This window comes from Puntigrus tetrazona, chromosome 13 (assembly GCF_018831695.1).
Source record: "Puntigrus tetrazona isolate hp1 chromosome 13, ASM1883169v1, whole genome shotgun sequence".
Classification (NCBI taxonomy): Eukaryota; Metazoa; Chordata; class Actinopteri; order Cypriniformes; family Cyprinidae; genus Puntigrus; species Puntigrus tetrazona.
This window is the reverse complement of record NC_056711.1, coordinates 14,820,534-14,842,701: the sequence shown is the minus strand read 5'-3', so window position 1 is coordinate 14,842,701 and position 22,168 is coordinate 14,820,534. Positions and strand designations below refer to the sequence as shown.

At 36.2% G+C, this 22,168-nt stretch overlaps 1 protein-coding gene across 1 annotated transcript; it reads right to left on the bottom strand.

Moving 5' to 3' along the window:
* Positions 1-269: 269 nt before the first annotated feature.
* On the bottom strand, positions 270-2,920 carry zgc:171579 (uncharacterized protein LOC557116 homolog). The gene is made up of 2 exons (XM_043256277.1): positions 2,725-2,920; positions 270-2,167 (listed from the first exon to the last, which is right to left on the bottom strand). Exon 2 carries the CDS (start codon positions 2,158-2,160, stop codon positions 1,147-1,149), a length of 1,014 nt encoding a protein of 337 aa, XP_043112212.1. The 5' UTR covers positions 2,161-2,167; positions 2,725-2,920; the 3' UTR covers positions 270-1,146.
* Between the last annotated feature and the right edge of the window lie 19,248 nt (positions 2,921-22,168).

The following is a 22,168-nucleotide window of genomic DNA, read 5'->3' as shown; positions in this document are numbered from 1 at the left end:
CCTGTAAACGAGAATCACTTGCTCAAGGGGGAGGTCTTTCTTGAACACCAAAAGAAAACTGTCTGTATGTGAACTGAAATCTTTTATTTATTTACATAATTCGTTGTTTCAATGATGAAAATATAATGTGATGTGAAGTTAAATTGCTTTGTTTAACACATAATCGAACACTATACAGTGTGTATTATTAAGACCATAATGAAATAGCATAGAACCGTTAATTCAATTCTAGCAGCGTAGACATAGAAATGACCGACAGATAAATAAACTAAGATAAAATCATTTTATTCAGAAAAACAGGTCATATGTATAGAAACAACATCAACCCGATTTATTCAGATGTTGTGTGTTACCTTTTCAGGGATAGGAAAGAAATGTAATTGTTGGTTATTATATTAACTAAAAGAAAGATGTGCATATGTATTTGTCTAGATTTGGTTTCAGTTTCACACCCAAAATAGTATCAGCACTGAATGTGCGAAAAAAGGAAGTTTCCTTTTAAATTCAAAGAAATCTAAGCTATATACCACCAAGTCTACTGCCAAAAACACAATGAAATAGAATTAATATTCTAGTTTTGTTCCAAACATGGAAATGACTGAGAGACAAAGAATTCAGAAAGAAATATAATTCTTGGTAAAGTTGGTTATAAGAAAGATGTGCATGTATTTGACTAGACGTGTTATATTTTCGCACCTGAAATAGTATCAGCAGTGATCCTGCAGGAAAGGCAAGTTCTTTTAAAAATGTACAAAGTTTACCCTATACCACCAAGTCTACTGCCAAAAACATAATGAAATGTTAATATGTTTTTTTTTTTTTGTTTCAGCAGTGTAGACGTAGAAAATCCTGAGAGACAAATAAGCTAAGATAATATGAGATCAATTAAAATAAAATAAAAATCATTCCTGCAGTGCAGGCATGGAAATGATCAACAGACAAACAAGACGGTCAAGAGCTAGCAGGGCCAACTAAAAGCATAGCAATGCCAAATGTCTTCTAAATAAAAATGAACAATGATGCTGAAACATCTGTCTTAGATGACGGCGCCACCATAGATTTAATTAAGCCTTCTGTATGAGTTTGGCATAGTTTCTTAGTTCTTTGTCCAAAGTGTATTTGAAATACATAACCAGGGGGACATTTTCAATCACAGTCTAGAGTGGAGCTTGTTGCTTTCTCTGTCCGATACGATCTGCTCCTCACTCTCCTCAGGCAGGGCAAGTACTTGCCAGCGACGGCACGGAAGTCTCTGCGGAGAAAGATGTAAAACACAGGATCCAGCAAGCTGTTAAGGCTCAGAAAGCCTCGTCCTAACTGATAGGGCACAAACACAGCCTTCTCCCAAACGCAAGGACTGCTGTGTATCAGCAGTCCGACGTACTTCACACAGCCGATGAAATGATACGGCCCCAGCACCGTGACAAACACGGCCACCAGAAGGGTGAGCAGACCCCTGATACTCCTCTTCTCCTCGGATAAAAGCGAGTTGATTGCCATCAGCGAGCGCACGGTCTCTCTGTGGAGACCAACAATGAAACTCAGGGGTATGATGAAGGACACAAGCAGAGTAATCAGCCTGTAGGTGATAAAACTGCCCTCTGAGGGATACTTCTCGATACAAAGAGTGTAATTTCCCTGCTTGGGAAAGAGCTTGTCGAACGCAATGGCAGGTGGCACCGCAATTAGAATCCAAATGCCGAGTGCAATCCAGCGAGCAAACTTCAAGTTACGGAGATACTTGAAACTGAGAGGCCTGGCGATGGCCAAGTGACGTTCTAGAGCGATGATACACATGAAGAAGATGGCCGCGTAAATGCTAATGTAAAAAAACAAACCCATGAACTGACAGCTCCGGGGTCCGAAGCGCCAGTGGTGTCCGTTTGCATAGTAGTCTATCCACAAAGGCAAAGTCAGAAGTTGAATTAGATCCGCGATCAGAAGGTTGATGACATACACTGGTAGGACGTTCTCTGACTGGATGAGTCTGTAGAGCCCAAAGAGCGCTAACAGGTTTAAAGGAGTGCCGATAATGAAGAAGATCCCGTACAAGACGGGAAGAAAGATGCCGTCTTGACTGAAGTCGATTCCGCAAGCGTTTCCCACAATCGCTGGGGCGCTCAGGCTGGGGAAGGAGCTAACATTGAAGTGGTTCTTCATCTTTTGTCTGTGACAGAATGGTATTGTTTTGTTTATTTGGTTTTAAATTGTTTCACAAAACAAAACTACTGACTTTATTGCTTTCTTTTTATATGAAGCAGCCACCGAATATATTCGCTATTATGCATGGGAAATAAACATACGCTGTAAACGCTGTAGGGGGAATTCACCTAGAATGAATTGCAGCATTTTAATTACAATTCACTTATGGAATCATTCAAATCAGGCAACGCCACAAACCGTGAATTTACATTCATGCATTTCATAGATGCTTTTTTTTTAGGTAAAGCTGCTACAAACCACTCCAAGGTATACATTTTTACATCGGCGTGTGTGTTTTCTTGCAATTAAATATATACAAAAATTTAATTAGCGGTTTAATTTAATCTGATGCAGGACTATTTCAGCACATTTCGTGCCTAGTTAAACTGCACCGCATTTGGTTAATAAAAATGTAAAACATATTTACAAAAGTGCCGAAATTCTTCAGTGAATTCACCCTTAAAAATTCTCATTAGACTAATAACCTAAGGATAAATATGAATAAATCAGAAATGTACTTACCAGATGTATTTTGATAGGAAACTTTTGCCAAATAACTGCTGACCGCAGGGACAACTCAATTCACTTCATTTCCTACAGGAACATGGCCTCATATGATACAGGAATAACATAAAAAACCCCATAAAAATGAGCATATTTTAATGTAAATGAGCTCAGCACATGACTAACATCAACTAACGCGCAAGAGGAAATGTGTCAGGAAGATATGATGTTACCACAAGGCTTAGCCAATGTTTAACCAACACGCAAACCACTTTTTTTTCCATATTTTACCAGTAAATATGAACCGTGGCACTGAACAATCATCTATACAACCAAATGTGCATTAAATATGCATAACAAATTCTATAATTAAAAAAAACACAAGATGTTTGTTTTATATTGACTGACACAGTGAAAGCCTTGTATATTTCTGACACATAACGTAAATTTATCATGAAAATAGTTTTTTTGTCACCCCTGATTATATAATTAAAACTATAGAACTATACACTATATGATTTTATATTATAATATAAAATGAATAATCATAATAAATAATTTAATTAATTGCAATCATTTGATTCATGCAATTTAGACCCGGACCATGTAAAATAAAAAAAAATGTACTGGAAAAAAAAGCATTTGAAAACATATTAACTGATTTCATTAATCAATGAATCCACATAAAGCCACATTTTGAAGCAATAGCAAGAACTAAACATGAGAATAATTATCAGTGTGTTTAAAAAAGCTGAGAAATTTAAAGGCATGTGTTGCACATTGCGATGAATACTGTCTGTTCACGTGTCAAAAAAAAATGGTTAAAGTGATGTCAAAGACATGTACAATACTGTGCTGGTGTCAGACAGTGAATTGCATCATCTTCACGAAAAGCAGCTTGGCATGACCATGGCAGTGAAGGGTTGATTAAAGCTCAGAGCATGTAAAACCATTTTTTTAGGAAGCTAAAAGTTAGCCCTACCTTAGATGTCCAATTTTTCTTGCTGTCCATTACTGGTCACACTTGAGAGAAGAGATGATATACTAGAAAAACTAGGCATGAGGCATTGATGGTAACCTGCCTACCCTTGGAAACAGTATACATATTTCATACTCACAGGCCAAGTATAAAACTGCTCAGCTTCTAGCTGCTTTTGAAGGTTTTATCATTCCCCAGTTGATCTAGAAGTCTAACACTCTTCAAGCAGTCTGAAGTGGCATTTCTTAGGGCTGCTGGGGAGTCCAGCCTGAGGGAGCTCCTCCAGCAGTCTCTGGAATTGAGGCAGATGTTTGGCGCAGTCTTTGGAGTGGAAGAATACATTGTACAGTTATTGTACATTTCATATGGTGATTTCACATGGGGCTTTTTGAATCCACAGGTCTTTGAAAAAAGGAATGGTATTACCTGGTAAAGGCACGGGTTCACAAAGTCATGGATTCAATCTCTAGAGAACACACCAACAGATTATAATAAATGCAAGGTTTTTCAAACTTTTTTTATGCCAAGGACCCCCAAATAATGTGATTTCACTAAAACTTTTTTTTAAAATTATATAATTGGCTTTTATGTTTTTGCTTTACTGAAGAGTCAATGAAAATACATTTTATTTTTAAGATTTAAAAATATATATCATTTTTTATTATGTTTGCCTTTTTTACCCTTTTTAAAGTATTTTAAATGAAAGCTGCAGTCCGCAGTACAACCCAAGAATAGTATATAATTCGGCAAGAAACTGCAATACCACATTTTCAAACATAGTTGGCGACAAAGAGGCAAAACTTATGGACTGCAGCTTTAAAAAAACCAACAAATTAATCTTCAAAATTTATTTTCAAATCAGTGCCTTTATAATAAATACTGCTCCAGTGTAGAAGTGTATATGTAATAAATTAACATGCAGTAACACTTTATTTCTAGACATTCTACCTACAGTAAGTAACTTTGCGACTACATATCAACTAGCAGCCATTAGAATAGTAGACTGCTTAATATCTTCTAACACTTTATTTTGATGGGTTCACAACATACAACATACTGACTATCAGAAACTTTGCAAGTATATGTCAACTTATTCAACTAACCCTAAACCTAACCTCATACTTTACTATGAGAGTTAATAGACATGTAGGTGCAAATGAATGATAATTAATTGACATGCAGTTGATATGTAGTCACAAAGTTATTCATACTAGTACATTGTCTAAAGTGGACTATCAAAATAAAGTGTAACCAAATACGCTTAAAAATGGAAATGTTCAGCAACGAATATTCCATGCGATTTTGCCGCCACAATTTCGCAGCAAGTGTATAATTGTCAGAACTGGCATCGTCCAACCTAAAAGCAGTTAGCTGTTTGTTATGAGTTCATTCACCTGCAGATCAATAGGCAAGAGAAAATAACCCTAAGAGGAGTGAACTTTCAATAAAACTATCGATTTCTATGCTGAAAAGACTTACAATATGTCAAGGCGCAGCTTCTTCGATGTACACAGCTCGGTTTAAGTGTCAGGACTGGCCAAATGCAGTTTGAGCAAAATGGCAAAGCAATCTTCAATGTTCCCGGGGAGGAACAAACAAGCACGGCGCACAGCATCCTTCTGTCATAATCGTGTCCTTCGCTCAATCAATAGCAAAGCTTTCAGAGACTTTATAAAAAGCCATTGATGTCTGGATATAATGCAATATCATAATCCAGTGGATTTCTCTTTCTCTCCTCGGCCCGACAGATGCACTCGTGCTATTAACATACGTGGATGATTTAGTACACGGGTAACTGAATTCTCTCTTTAATTAACAAATCAATACGGTGATTGCTTTCTGCTGTTGTAGTGAAAGGTCACTGGTGGGTCTTTGTATGCTGAATGATTGAATTTACATGGATTAAAGCAATTTAGCAGAGCTTTAACATTCATCTGTGGCCAGATCTTTTAAATAAACCCATTGCAGGTGATCTTAATGCTGTGACACAATGAACCCTGGTGATTCATGCCCAAACTGTAAGCGCTCTACCTCCGGAGGTCCCATCTGGAGGGGTTGCTTGCATGCAATACATAAGAGGTGAAATTGTAGTTGATGCATGAGCACTCTGTGAACCAATGGGATTTGGCCTAAAGAAAACAGCATGACAAAATGCACTTGCAGAGAATTCTGCCTCCACATTTGTTACAAGGCCGCTTGCAAGACGTAAATGAAAATGCTGGCGGAGGAAAGGGCTTGTTCACGGTGACTTTGACATAGTGATTTTATAGGTATGCTTTGCTGGGACTTCTTACGATGGTGACCTATTTTTTTTTGGTTGCTGTTTTGCTAAAAGTGGGGGTGTTATCATAATTCTACTTTAAAAGTCTAGAACGAACATGGAAATATGCTGAATCATTTAACTGAATTATGAAACCGCTGTAATGTCACTCTTCGTAATAGAATCATTATTAAATGTCAGCCTAAAAACCAACCATTGAGTTTTAAGATTCGCTTGTATTTACATTGCTTACATTGCCTCCTGTTCTGTTGCTGTCTATTTGACATTTTGTTTTTAATTGCTTAAATATTGCCGCATTTATTTCTTCTGTATCTTCTTCTTCTTCAATAACGTTCAAGGAAATGTTCGACACATTGACCCCTATTGGCTTCCATGCAATTTGCCAAAAATTGCCACTCTGAAAAACATAAGAAGCTAAAAAAAAAAGAACAACAAAAACTTGCAGCTTGCCAAAGACTGTAATATTAGATTTCATTTTATTTTGATGGTCCTTTTAACACATACTGTTGACTATAAGTAACATTGAATATACGCATCTCCTAACTCTAGCTATAGTGTTAGTAGATTATTAGAAGACTGGCAGGGTTAGGGTTGGAATAAGTCGACATGTTCTAGCAAGGTTACATATAGTCGTCACAATAAAAAGTTAACAGATATTAAACAGAGAGTCTGCTAATACTCCAATGAAAGTTAGTTGACATGTAGGTGCAAAGTTATTTATAGCCAACGGAATGTTCAAAAGGGACCATCAAAATAAAATGTTATAAAATATTAAATACATTTAAGTATAAGAGCTTACTTTAAAATGAAAACAAGACATGCTTTATGTTTTCATTTAAACTATTTTTGTTGTTTTTGCGTGTGTTGTGTTGATTTTAGATGGATTGCATGAAAATTTCTGCACAAAGGGAGAAGTTTTGACACATTGACCCACAGAGCTGAGCAAAAAAATCAAACCAAAAAAACCTTATTAAAGCTTCACAAAGACTAAAATATGAACTACATTACAGATACTTATATTTACTTTACTTTAAATTAAAGACAAGCTACAATAGAGGTTTTCTCTTCTATACGAATTCTTTGACGATTTGATGAGTTGCATGAAACACAATAAAGCATTTTGGATTTTAACACAACTGGAGGGTTAAGTTAAAAGACCCCCCCAAAAAAATCCCGCCATTATTCACTCCACTTTATGGTGGCAAACAAATAATTTCAAAAATAAAAGAAGACGTTAAGGAGAATCACCTTCTATAAAAGGTTTGAAAACATCAGCTTGGACGTTCAGCGAGACTTATTTTTACAAAAGAAATAAAGTGAAAGGAGTTTGGAAACAACATAAAAGAAAAAGTTGCGATGGCCTCTATTCATTGACTGTTCTTGTTATATCATGCTGTCTGTTCAGGCTCATTCATCTCACTGGAATTACTCCCAAACCTCATTTTCTGTGTAAATGCCCTTATGAATATTTACAAAACCTTCAGCATGCATTAATGGGTTGTGGAGGACTTTACAGATTTGATATTTACAACTTCTCCAAATATTTTTAAGGAACTCAGGGTGCTGTGTTTGTTTTGTGAGGATCTTAATTAGAGTGTCCTCTCTGCAAATAAATGGAAAAAAAGATATGACTATAAATAAACATTGATGTAAAAGCAATACACAATTAAATTGCAGGTCATATTTAACATTAAAAACACAAAGAAAACGAAATACTATAACACTCAATTAAAAGAAAAAAATGTCGTTACATAATACACACTAGCAAAAACACTATGAAAAAAAGAACTTAATGTTTGTTATGTTGCACTTTCTAAAAATGCTGTGCTAAAAGTCAAACTCTCTTACTTTATAGAACAGATTAAAAATTCAACTTGTGATTTAAGGCAACCAAATCCAACTTCTCCTTTATTACGTTTTTCACACTGTCAGCGTAATCACTGCCAAATTCTATTGCAGAAGATAGGAAAAAAGGCAAAGAGGAAGCAAGTATGTAAAAAATGTGGTAACATTTTAAAATAGGTCTCATTTGTTAGCATTAGTGATGCATTAGATAGCAAACTAACAATGTGCGATGTATTTTTACATTTATTCGTTCTTGTCATTGCTAGCCAATAAAACATAGTAATTTGATTTATTTATACACTGTAAAAAATATTATTTTACAGTAATGAACCTAACAGGACAAAATCAGAGAGCTATCCATTATACTGAAATTCAGATATCATACTGATTTCTGTAATTGTATACCAGGATGTAATATCTTAGATTCACAATGATCTCTCAACGCAAGCTGCAAAAACATTTGAAAATTGACTGCATGAAAAAAACAAAACTAAAACATATTCCATAAAGTAGGACATATATGCACTATGTAGTGGATTAACCTTGTGCCTCTTTCGCCTGCTGTAACTACAGCAGCTTTGCCATCCTTTAGGTGCAGCAAAATAAAAAGATGCTGTCTACACTGTAGAAATGTACTGTATAGCTCCACCCATTAAACATGTACACTCACAGGAGAAACCTTGACCCATTTGAATGAGTTATAGACCATGGGTTTATACTGACAGAGTGACAAATGACAGCAGCAGAACCTTTTTCATTATCCATGTGAATGCAGGCTGGAAAATAGAACTACAGCTGATCAGACCGAATTGATTGTGGTTTCCAAAATTATAGACCCTAATCTAATAATGAGTATGAAAGAAAGCATTGTGCAAGGACAGAATACCCCGCGCCGGGGAGAAACACAATCCTGAGATTCTTACATGTCATCTACAAAGAGATTCGCTCATCTTGTACTGAAAATAGACTACAAAAGAGAAACTCAAGTATAGCACTGGAGACGATTGTCTTGGCAACTGGTGTGCTTAATGTTACTGTAGGCAGTAAAATAAAGCATGCAAGTGGTCACTTGTAAATAAGCGGTCGTGATGTTGCTTAATCAAGGGTTCTATTCCTAGAGTGATGATTCAAGCAAAATTAACAAGAAAAGTAGTTAATTCTTTCATTAGTTTCACTTTATACCTTTTCTATATAATTTTTTTTGCAGATGCCATTTTGTGTGACATGTTATTGAAGGAAATGTTTCATATGTTCATACAAGTGTGACGCAAATGTCTGAAAATGTGTGTATACAGAACACATTCTATCCATAGAACATCCAAAGCCCTACAAAAAATCCATTAGTTGTTGGAAATCCATTACTGAACAAAATCCATGAATCCCCTGCTGTCTGTCCTTTAACTTATGGATTGTGTCAGTGTAGTTCCTTGCAGATTCAAATACAATATGGCCGTCAATTTGTCTTGAGGGATGTCCATTTTTTATCAGATCCCACCGTAATGTTAAATAAACTACATATTGTATTTAGCCTTGCGTTTGCATGAAAAAAAATTAGGCTCCGTTCATAACTATTTAAAATTGTTTAGTAACATATTCTGTATTGTGGGTGTCTTTTGGACTCTTTAATACTTGCTTTGTTCTGATGTAGAATAATATAAATCATATAAGGAAACGCAAATGAGCATATGGCTGTCTAATGATAAAATAATAATAAATATTTAAATCAGCCATGCCTGCATCTCTGTTAAACACAAGTAACAGTTTATTGAATGCGTGTGATAAATGTGGACATATGAGGACATATGAGTTGTCAGATTATATAGAGTAAGTTGTCAGTGTAATTAAATTGCGTTTTCACTTAATTAAACAGAAAAAAAAATAATGTGTTGGAAAAGTTATATATTGTAAAAAAAAAAAAACGGACCTTGTGACAAGTCTAAGACTTATAACAACCCAGAAATAAAAATAGTAATAACAAACCTATATAAAATTGCCAAAATGCAAATCATGAAATTATATAAATGGATTTTAAAGGGGTCTTCTTTAGGGGTGATTCTTTCAATGAAAAGTCTGTAACATACTTTGGTTAAAATGTAGATCGGGATCTGTGCATCCCTTCAAAATGAAAGTAACATTAATCCTTTGCGTTTTTACATCCAACAATAAAACATCTCTAAAACGTAATCTGAGACACCTTGTCTTGTCCTGTGAACACAGTGACAGACTGATGACAACTCACTAAGGGTGGGTCTAAGGTAAGACGTTCTTGTCAATCAGCTATCGTGGGCGGGGCCTGTGCAGAACTACATCACTCTGACAGGAACCTTAGAGCAGCCTGATTTGAGAAAAGGGATATTATAGGTAAAAAAAGGTGAATTTATATCATTATAGGATGGATGTGCACACACTTTCAGCACACATTTATGTTCAAACTACTTTGAATTTTGCATCCGATGATCGCTTTAATAAAAAACAGCACTGCCAAAAATCCAAATGGAAGAGGCAATGATAAAATAAGTTAATGGAGACACGGAAACTGGGCCACTTGCTTAAAGGGGCAGATATTGCAACACACCGCAACATGCAATAAACATATTTCTTTGTAATTCTACCTAAATGGAAAAAATATGTTATGTGTCTGTTAGATAATGTGGATGTATGATCACAAACAGCAGGGAGCAGGATCTTTTCTTAACTTGTGTTGTTCCGTCACTAAATCATTACATGGTGCAGTACGCCATTGTTGTTTTTGCATCCTGGCTGCAAAAAGCTTGACTGAGTTGTTCTATGAAACAGAAATCGGGACTTATCAGATATAGTGATATTGTGTAAGAGCACTCACTGGTCCTGTATTTTTTTTTTTTTCCAGTGTTTACGATTTCAACATAATGCATACTAGCATTTTGAACTCAGTAGGCTACTCGCTATTCAATCTGAAGACCAGCTGTTTAGTCATAGGGGGACCTAACAGCCTAACAGCCCCATCATAAACATGTATAGTCTATTGGCAGCCCACTACCATGCAGAAGACTTTTTACTGCCCTTGAGCAAAGACAAATATTATAAAAGGTCTTTTTACCCACTGTGATTACATAATTAAGGTTGAACAATCTGATATGTGTATGTGTATATATATATATGTATTTATATATATATATATATATATATATATATATATATATATATAATATATACATATGAAGTTAATTTGCAAAAATGTATTGTAAAACTGTAAAACTGAAAAAAAAGAGCTCATTGTCGTGCTTTATTCGCCAAATATACTGCAATATGAACACTATTTGTCAAAAAACAGTACTGTTCACATTTTAGAAGCCGAAAAGCCTTGTGTTTAAACTGAAGCCAAAAAGCCAATTTTGGTGAATCAGCGCGCTGTATTCAGGTCACTACTTTCACTTTAAACAGACTCGCTACCTGAGAAAAGTTTGAAGGATGGATAATTTCGAAGAAACTTGGTGAACCTGTGATCAGGCAGTAGATATACTTATAGATATACGTACATATACTTCCTCACGCCCAGCTATTTTTGTAGCTAATCTAGCATTTGGCATTCCAGTCATATATGTAATAAACTACTTTAGTTTAGATTAGGTTATTTTTTAGGTTAAAGTTTTATTTTATTTTAGTCTATACTGTACACGCCACAACTGTATATTACATGTTCTACATCTGCTCTAAACTACATTCAAGAGGCGAACAGTTTCTAAAACTGATTACATTGTAAATACGTAGCAGATCTTTTCATGCGCAGGCCTTTGGCGTGGTCAACACCTCAGACAAACTGTTTTTGAGGCATCAATACAGAAAAGCTTTCTGCTTACTTTATGATTTCAAATCTTTATTCTGTTTCTCGAAGCCCTTATTGAAAGAGGCGTAGGCAAAACAGATGTTCTGCAGTGGAGCCCTCAGCTAATTTTATCTGGACATCAAATCGATGTGTAATCATTATTGGAGGCTTTGCCACATGGAATGAAACATTGAAGTAAGATCAATCCAGCTTGAGCAGATCGCTACAAACGGCAGAGATGCTTCATTTGTGAGCAGCGCTGAAAATTGCACTCGGAATGCCAATAATTAAAGGGTGGAACGTCTTGTGCAGAAACTGAATTTTTTTTTTGTTTGGTTTTTTTTAACAAGCTGGCCTGGTTGTCCATTACTGGAAAAAATGCATGCAACATAATTGTGAGCATTGTCTAATTACGACTAATTACATTTAATTGACTCCTCGTTTATCAAAACGGTTCATTTTCTGCTAAAAATTTGTGACAGTCACTCCAAAAAAAAGAGTTAAGCGGCCGCCAGCTTCCGTGAATCTGGAAAACGTTGTTAGCTGTAGTAACTCATCATCCATTTGCCGCACAGACTATAATTAACTCATAAGACCTTTGTGAGAGTCTGCTGCGCCTTTGTGAATTATGCACTGTTAGTGAACTGTGAACTTTTACATTTGGTGATGCTCATCATAAAGTGCTGAACAATTTACCGCGGATTACAGTAAGCAGCTTTTTTTTTTTATTACGGCTGAAGTCGACATGGCCGTTGGGTTCGCAAACCCAAGGACAGGAGGTGAATCGCAGCAGGTGTGGTGGCACTATCCCAGGATCTAGGACAGTAGATTTCCTCCAGCTGGCCGAAAGCCTTTCCCCCAGGCCGCTGCGCAGCCAGCTACCTGAACCAAGGTGAGACCCTCAGCGCACCGGGGGGAACCTGAATCTTAATGTAAACCGACTCATCTATAAATGATGGCAAGCGGCGATTAATCAAAATTTGACAATGTGTATGGAGGGGTGGCGGAGGTCAGGGGCTCTTTTTTCCCCTCGGTGCTTTGGAGACTCTGCCATGTTTCTTTTCAGCGGTTAGTGAGTCGCTCACTATCACAGCAGCACAGAGCAGTGCCATTCACAGCCCCGAGATCTCTCCAGCTCCGATGAAATACTAAAATAAAACATTTACGGCGCGGGCCAACATTTGGTCGCGCTGTTTAATGTTAAAGAAATATTTCACACAAAAATGTAAACAATGTTATTACTTACGATGTTTATTATCTTTGTCCTTCATGACCCACGTGCTGCTGTTTTGTGGTGAATGCAAACGGAAGAATTTGAAAAGCGTTGATGCAGCTTTACAACGATGGCTCAAAGAGGCCGTGTCTAAAATAAATAAACACATTAATAAATAAAAAAAGAAATTAAACATTTGTATTTATTAATTTAGCGGATGTGTTTATACAAAGCGAGCTAATAAGATTTCAGTGTAATATTCCATATCTTATGGGTCTGAAAGGTAAGAATAAATTGTCAATAAGTAAGTATCCTAATTTACAGTTTATTAATAATTAAAGTAATAATTGTGAAGTTTAAATTCTAAATTGTGGCCATGGAAAATAAGGCATTAATATGCGCTTACGCTAGTAATATGCATGCTAACAAGCAACTGTAAAGTGTTACTGAATTTTTTGTGTACTATAGAAAATGTTACAACATACAGGTTTGGAGCGACTTGAAAGTAAGAGAACATATTGTAAGTGAAAATATTTTTGATGTTGTGAGAATTATTTCTTGAATAAAACAAAAGCCGTGTTGTATTTATACATTGTGATGTTGCAGACATGATTTTGACCGCTCAGTGATCCTCTTTAAAATTGATTGCAAATATGAAATTTACACATGAGGCTTAATGAGGCAACAACTAACAAACATGTACAGACCATTGAGCTGCATCATCCTCTTAACACTTCAAAATAACTTGCAACTCTTGGCTACTTGTCACATTACCTGGCCAATTTACATCATGCACTACAGTATAAATGTTTATCTTATTCGTGCATTAATGTAGGCTTTAATTTGGTTAATTAAATTAATATACACAGAATACCTGGGCAGTTTTTTTTATCTATAGATTTATGATGTTTACTATTTGCCAATTGGGTATAGGAAAAATAAATTAATTTAAGTCTTTTTTCTTCTTCTTAAGTAATCAACAAACAATTTAGATACTGGAAACATAAAAAAAAATACTAATTAAGAAAATAATTGCTGTATGCTGTGCCACAAAATATTCCATCTTTGACAATCATCCATAAATGAAATCACTGTGTGTTGGTAGTTTGGCTCACAGGAGAACAATTATGCAAAGAGTATTTCCTGTTGTTGAATATGATTGCGCTTACAATCCAAGTTACGCCTGCCAACATTCAAAATTTCCTACTATTTTATTATTTTAAAAATATTCTTGCTGTATTTGGTGGCAAGTATGGCACCTATTTTGTTCTTAACTCTATTCAGTGACCAATTTAATTCCAATTTGAGTCTCACAGAGAACAGAGATAATGAGACACTTTGGCTCTAAACGTATACTGTCACTAAAAGGTCATGCAAAGGCCAGAAATGCAAACTATCAGGTTTATCTCCATAAACACTTAGTGGCATGACCTTTTTGGGATCGCGTTCTGACATGTTTTGTCATATCTCATTGTCGGCAGTGTTTGTCTTCAGTATGTTGGTAATATTCAGGAAAACAGCTTATGTTTCATGGTATGGACCTTCATGCACAGACCCCACAGCAGCCAATCAACAACCAGTATCTTCATATATTTTTCTTTCCAAGGTATTTTGGCTGGAAACACACGAATAGCTGCCATTGATAGTGCATAGAGATGCATACTAATGAAAGATGTATTTACGATTCTGGCCCAGGAAGATTCCCTCATATTTCTCCTCATTTCCACCTTACCCAGCAGCAGCTGTTGCAATAATTTCCCAAATTGGCCATTGTGTGTTCAATTTCTTATAAGACACCTCCATCACCTCCATCTTCCAATAGAACAAGATTTGGCACAAACAGTATGCCATGTTTAAGTCCTTCCAACATTGTATATATATATATAACAACTCTGGAATGAATTGGGTAATGCATTTTAACTCTTTCTGATTGGACAGTCATTGCATTTTTCTGCAAACGATAAACAGACATTTACACAACACAATACAGCTGGGACGCACTGATATAAAAAGCTATTCGATACAATTTTGTACTACAATACTACAACCAATCATTTGCGAATAACTGACAGTTGAAAAGTGAAATCAAGCATCAAAATCAATGCACAGCATGGAAAAAATGAACATTCATTTAAAGATTTGCTTAAAATAACAAAGTTATAAAATTATTGTTATTAAAACTTAATTGCTATTATTAAGTTTTGAGTTTTTAATGACAATAAAAGTAATTTAAATGTAAAAATAAAAAAAGCATGTACAAATATCCAATATTGACCAATATCAATTAATATGAAAAGTATATCTAATATTGACAGATAGTAGTTACGATACTAATATATTATACATTCCTCTTGTACAGTTGGTATTAAATTGTTGACAGTATTGAATCGAATATAAACATAGGGCTGCACGATTATGACAAAATTGTTGTTTTTCCCTTGAACGTGTGATTAGGATTATTAATTATTAAATGTGAATTGTAAATTTGGCCATTTTGCTCACATAATAAAATAAATAATAAAACTTAAACCATTTCATATCCATAACTGAAATAAATAAATAAATAAATAAATATCTTTTTTCTCCAATAATGACTGTACATTATGCGTTACATTTATTTGAAAAACAACAACAAAAAGTGTATTTTCCATCATCTTTAAACGAAACAACGTAGAACAGTGTTAATAGCATATGCACAGTTAATGTGCACGCTTTCAAAACAACTCCTCTGTTGTGACAGGAATTAACTCAACCAGCCCCTGACATTGAAATGCTGTACTTCTGAAGTTATTTGTCACTGTCATGTCACTCATTACCATGCAGTTACAGTTTACCGATTACGCTTTTATCAAGTAAGCTTTGCTGTCAATGTGTGAAAACACATGTTAATTCAGTCTTTCAAACAGAACAAGAGAAAGAGAGAGAGCAAGAGGGACCGCATGCTGGCGCCCAACCAGATTAAGACTTTCATAAAGGAAAAATGAAGGTGTGCCAAGAACGAGTGAGGTCACATCCCAACAGCCTCCTGCCTGCCGAAAGCAGAAATGTATTACTTTACCTGAAAATCCGAGATACCTCGGGGGTCTCCGATAAGGAAGCATGTTGTTGCGAAGGAAATGGAATATTCAAGGTGTTCGAGGAAAAAAAAAGCAGAGCAAATAGCATTTCAAAACAAAACAATATTACCAGCTTATGCCATAACTCTGAAATGACATTCAGACACAGGTCATTTAAGTTCCACCATTACGGTTAACACCAGATGCGCAAATTACAGCTGACGGCAACTCTGAAGAGTTTGACCCTTCGCTGGTTTCCCTAGAGCTCCTTCATCATTTGCAAGTCCTCACAATGCTGATAAATAACTGCAAGGAAAATTACTTTTGAAAAATGAGAAACGAATGACCTTTTGGCCACGCAAATGCCACTAACAAATCCATGTAATTAGACAACCCCGGGCTCCACGAGGATAACAATTAAACCTAACCTCCAAATAATCTGCACTCTATAATCATGCACGGGAAGTCACCCTCAATATTGTTTCTTGAATAAGACACAACACGCCTCTGCTGCGAGCCGAAGCAGAAACTTGTGCGTGACGCCTGAAAAGTAAGCCTGTCCTAGTATATAAAGTTATACGAGCTTGACACCCACCAGAGGGCGAAACTGGGAGCAATAGGGGTACGGCACGCTACTCATGAGATGCTGTCTCTGGATGAGGGAAACTGTGTAATTAATGAGTGGTTTGTGAGACAGCGCCGCACGAGGGGTTCGGATGAATTCCGCTCTCCTCTTTTGACAAACAAGCTCCGGCCCGCACAGAGAGGTTGGAAGCCCTCCTTTGGTGAGGCGCCCTTGTACCGTGGTGCTGGTGTGTCCTCGGTAATTAATCCCATGTTTGCCATGATGCTGAAACAACCTAGATAGCTCCGGCTGGTAATTGATCTAAAGAGAATGCCTCTCAGACACGGAAGAAGGGGGGCGGGAAGGAGTGTTCGGAAGCGTGACGTCCTCACGAGCGAAAAGTGGAAAAAAAAGTGGAAGGGGTCAGGCGTACTATAAGTGAATCGCACAGCCCTTGTGTCGTTTCTTTCTAATGCGAACAACAAAGATGATATTTTTAAATCCCATTAACTTTCATTGCATGGGGATCTTTTGTGTCCCACCGAAAAAAGAAACCGAGTACGCGAATTATGACAGTTCTCTTTTTTGGCGTGATCCGTCCCTTTAAGATTGGGTAGGAGCGTCTATTTTTCATGCTTCTTGTTTCTTTTGACCTTCTTGAAAACTGTAGCTAAAGCTGAATCTGTCGTTGTGCGGCCTGGTGCGCTTTCATTATGTGTTTTGACCTTTCTGACAATATTCTGAGAAAAATTACAGTTGGTGGATCTAATACTGCCGCGTGACATCACATCCAAAAATGGAAATATTTTATTTGCTTAGCTTTATGCCGTTCCACACCTGTATGATTTTCTTCCTCTGGGGAAGAAAGAAGAAATTATTAAGTGCTGTTAGAACTGTTGTTTTTTTTTCCATAGCTAACAATAAAATGTCATTTTAGAACGTATTTATAATAATCAATTAAAAATATATATAAAATTTCAAGTTATTTATAAGTTCCTGTTTTCCTGAAGTTAAAAGTAGAAATACATCAGTAAGGAGAGACTCATCACAAACAGCAGCGTCAGGTATGGCCATTTGAATTAATTCCTTCCCTTAATTATACACGTAATGTTTTAATTATATCTCATCTATAATTATATGCATTTATAATTATATCTATAATTATAAGCTTTTAGCAAGCTTTTTTTATTTAGAGCTAATGCACAACAATGAAAATCATGCTATAACTTATGCTTTAACTATTTTAGCATAGCATCTTCATAAAGCAATGCAATTATTAGGATTTTCTAGTTTTTTGAGAAGCTTTAATACATTTTTACAACACTAGCTGAACATGATTTATTCTTAATACACAGTTCAGTGAAGATGTTAATTGGAGCAGAAAACATTATTACATTTCATATCTAAGACACCATTTTGTATACGTTTAGCACTATAAAGGCACATCATATTACAGTTGTCATATTACTGCTGATCAGTAGATCAAGACATCAAAACTAAATCCGATTTCTGTTGTATTCATTTTCTTCCCGAAGTTATAGCATCACAGCCTCAACCTCAAACAGTATTCCTCCTCATGGCATTACAGCACAATATTTCAAAGAGCATGCAATCATTTTTACGTGGTATGTTAAAGGACTTGTTCCTTTTTGAGGTTCTTGCTTGCCTCAAAGAGTAAACAGCATAACAAATAATACTGGGACTGCTGGAATGCCGTTTCAAACTGTAGCAACCAGATGGATTTTTTTTTTTTTTTTTCTGGAGCCTCTCATTTTTGTTTGTTTGTTTGCCTGTTGCATAATTTATAAGACTGTCCTTCACTTTTGCACAGCTCCACTTCTATGCAAGTTTAATACAACCTACTTCTTTCACACAAGAAAATCTTCTTTACCCACTTGTTGTCTTCCTGTTTGTGACTTGATACCCAGCCACAGATGGCCTGGATGCCAGAGAGAAAAAAAAGGTAATGGAATTGTAAAATTTCTAAAATTAACCCCAAATGGAGTATGATAAACTGGAATAAGACGATGCGAGATGCGGTTCGTAGAAGAAGTTCAGTCTGTTTCCATCTCATTTTTTCCCCTTCATGGAATATGCCGTATCGGTATGCACATTGAACATAGGCAACAGTTGCACATCTATATCAGGATACATAAATGTGCAGGCTGTAATGTGTATTTTTATGACAATGTGCAGTTTTTGTTAGCTTTAGACAAACAGTGGTTGTTTCTGGTGGCATTTGCAATGCATTTCAAGTTGAAAAGCTAGAATTTTGAGTTCATTACACTGTCTGCAAAACGTTAAAAACATAGCATTTTATTTTTGACTTAATACAAGATAAATATATTAGAGAAGCGCTGCACAAGGAATAGCTCACCTGAAAATGTACTCAACCTCAGTAGATGAGTGTGTTTCTTCATCTGATTTGGAGTGATTTAGCATTACATCCTCTGCAGTGAAGTTGTTCTAGGATAACTTTTTGCTAATCATTTTTGGCCAAAATACCAGCTTGTAATCCACAATAATGCCTCCTTCTGATTGTGATGTTTTTATCAGCTGTTTGGATTCTCATTCTAACAGCATCCGTTTAAGTCTGAGGATCATGACATGCAAGGCTAAATTTCTTCTTGGATGGCCTGTTCCTTTAAAAACAAGTCTTAATATCTTACTCAAAGCTGCTTCTCAATTAAATCTATCTTGTTTCAAGGGTTTTTAAAAATGTAATCTGAAAAACTGCATTCGTAACATTGCTTAGGTAAACTCCTTATCATATTAGCTGCATTACTATCCATCACCTTCTATCAGCCTCAAAATACTATAATGTATATAAATAACCACACCGCATGTGAGGTAAGTCAATAGTCTCACAAACATGCATCTCCATTTGGAAAAAAGCATTTGGGCTCTCCTCCACGGCTCAGATAGAGCGATGAGGGGGGATTTAAAATGCATGAGCTGGCTTTTTTCACATTCATTGTTCATCTCCTACCATATGGGGAGCCGAAGCAGGGCCAGAGGTCTCCTCTCACTAAATGAGCCATCTTTCTCATTGCATGCCCTGTGCCTCGCGAATAGGTCAAATCATGTTGCCATTAATATTTGAAACACACCAAATTGAAAAAGATGTTCATATAGAGCATGCCGTTTCCACTCTTCTAACATAATGATATATGTATAAAAAAGTCTTCCGCATCAGCTCAGGAGATAGGCTTGTCTATTTCTCCTCCAGCCATTTATCTCGCTTTTTTGTCCGCTGATGAATTCGTTCCAGTGCCGATTCCTGTCAGGATAATGAAATGCCACCCAAAGACTGTCCACTGCTTGAAAGAGGACACAGAAGATATCTCCCCCAATTATTGTAAAAATTTTCTCACGAAGGTGATCCATCTTTTTTTTTTATGAGAGCTTATATTAGTTCACATCTCATTGTGGTTGTGACCCACTCTTGCTGAAGTCTGAATAGCCCCTTCAGCCGGACCTCTGTTCAATTGTGTTCAAATATAGGTTCTCTGCAAGATAAGACTTTAATGTCATTGGCTGCCCTAGTTAGATTAAGGTACGCTGCACTCATCAGTGTTAAACTTGAACCTAAGTGTCTTCACTTGAAGATTGTGACAGCTAGTCTGAAATCGTTTCATTTCAGGTCCTTCAGAAGAGACGGAATTAGGAAATTACATTATTATAATGCTGCGTGAGCTTTATGAAGCCTTAACTGTGAAAAAATCTGACTTGTAAAATTACAAATATAATATTATAATATAATATCTGTCAACATAATATCTAAATAATTAAAGAACATGTAACAGCTTTATAATTTGCAGTGCCCACTTACATTAACAACTGTTTTCCTCGCACAGTATATCATATTCTTTGTACACAGAATCAAACAATATTACAGGACAACTTGTACATTTTATTTGCTTACTGGATGTACAGACTTTTTGAAATGCGTGGTGTGCAGAATTACTGACGTTTTATGCGGTATGTCATGAGCAAGTCTGCATATAGCAAGAACACAAATGCAACGTGTGATATTGCTTTTGTGCAACATTTTAGCTATAATCAAGTTCAGCTGTGCTGTGTTAACAATACAGTACATACAAACAAACAATCACTTCCCTGAGCAACACACCTGGGCATTCCTGGACATTTCCAAAATGTAGTAAATGATTCAGGGAGTATTTATACTAAAACAGTTAATTATTTTTTAATTCCTGAATGAATAAATTTTTTTTTAACACAGTCAACAATTAGAGTTTTTAAAAGAAGCATTTGGCCGGATGATTCAGTCATACAAAACCAAAAAATCACGTGTTTTTTGAATGAATCAGTTGAGTAAATGGCATATTCACTATTTACATGAAAAATAGCAATGCATCAAAAATGAAATGCATGAAGTGCAAATGCATGAAGTGCAAATGCATTTGCTATTTGAACAACGTGGCGACGGATTTTAAAAGAAATAACCTTATCAGGTATAGACTAGCAAAAAACACTTGAGTCATGCCTGACGCCATATTGTGCGGGGCGTATGATAGGGCTTTAAGACAGTTAAGTGCTTAGAAATGAATCAATGTTTTCAACAATTTGTCAATAAAAATTCCTCTGTGCACTTTTTGTTCAACACCGTTTTTACGTGCCTTATGTTTTTATGTGCGTTTACGTTTCGCCACAGTTTCTAAAAGATATTGAGTGGCGCTAAACCACAGTCTCAGTTAGTAATGCTGGAAATATATGTGTGTGTGCAGATGCAATCACTTTAGCTGTTTTTCTTACCAGCAGAAACACTTATTGTCTTAATGATAATGCATAAAGTTCTATTACTTATTACAATAGTAATAGTGCATTAGTCATTTGTTCCTGTGTAGTTACCTCTCCAGTGTTTTTTTTTCCTTTGGAAACTGCAGTGATATGTACTTGTTGGCACGTATTCCGTGTCTTGCTGAAAAGAGCACTAAGGTATGTTTATGCCATGAGACCAGGTAGTTTCTGAACAAATTATTTCAACCACCCATTATGTGATTTAATGATTCTTGTCACTTTGCTGAATGAATATTCATGTTCATTGAAGCCATATTGTCAATGAATACTTGCTAAATGAAAACACTGCTAAATGAATACTCATTTTTATCAAATTGTTGACTGAACTGAATCAGTGACTCACTGATAAATACAGATTCTTGTGTAAGATGATAAATCCTGCAGGAAGAGTGACAAAATAAATCCCCACAACTAACTAGACTGACAGTCTGTCTAAAAAGCAAATGCAGGCAGATGCTACAAACTGTGAAAAGTGTCAAAGACGGCGTTACTGGAATAACGTTAGCAGTCCTGGAGCTGCTCGACCAATCAGATTTGACGTTCAGACTTAACAGACGCACAACAACTGTCTGAAAAACTAAAACCTCAGCGAGGGGTCTGGGTGGCCCTGTTTCTTGTCAGACACTGTCACTGCATGACCGTCACAAACTTCTGGAGCATTACGAAATACCCCCCCCCCATTCTCTTGAACAAAATCAGCGGTGCTCTAAAGTATAACAGAGGGGAATAATTACTGAGCCGCAAGCTTAGAGTGCTGTTATGGGATTTTTCACAGCTCTGTAACTTGCTAACAGAGGTTTAGCTTTGTTGGAGAGCTTCCTGGAACTGTTGACAATTGAGAAAAGCCATTGTCGCATATAAGGCTTTCAATAAAACCAAGGACAGGCCCTCGTTAAA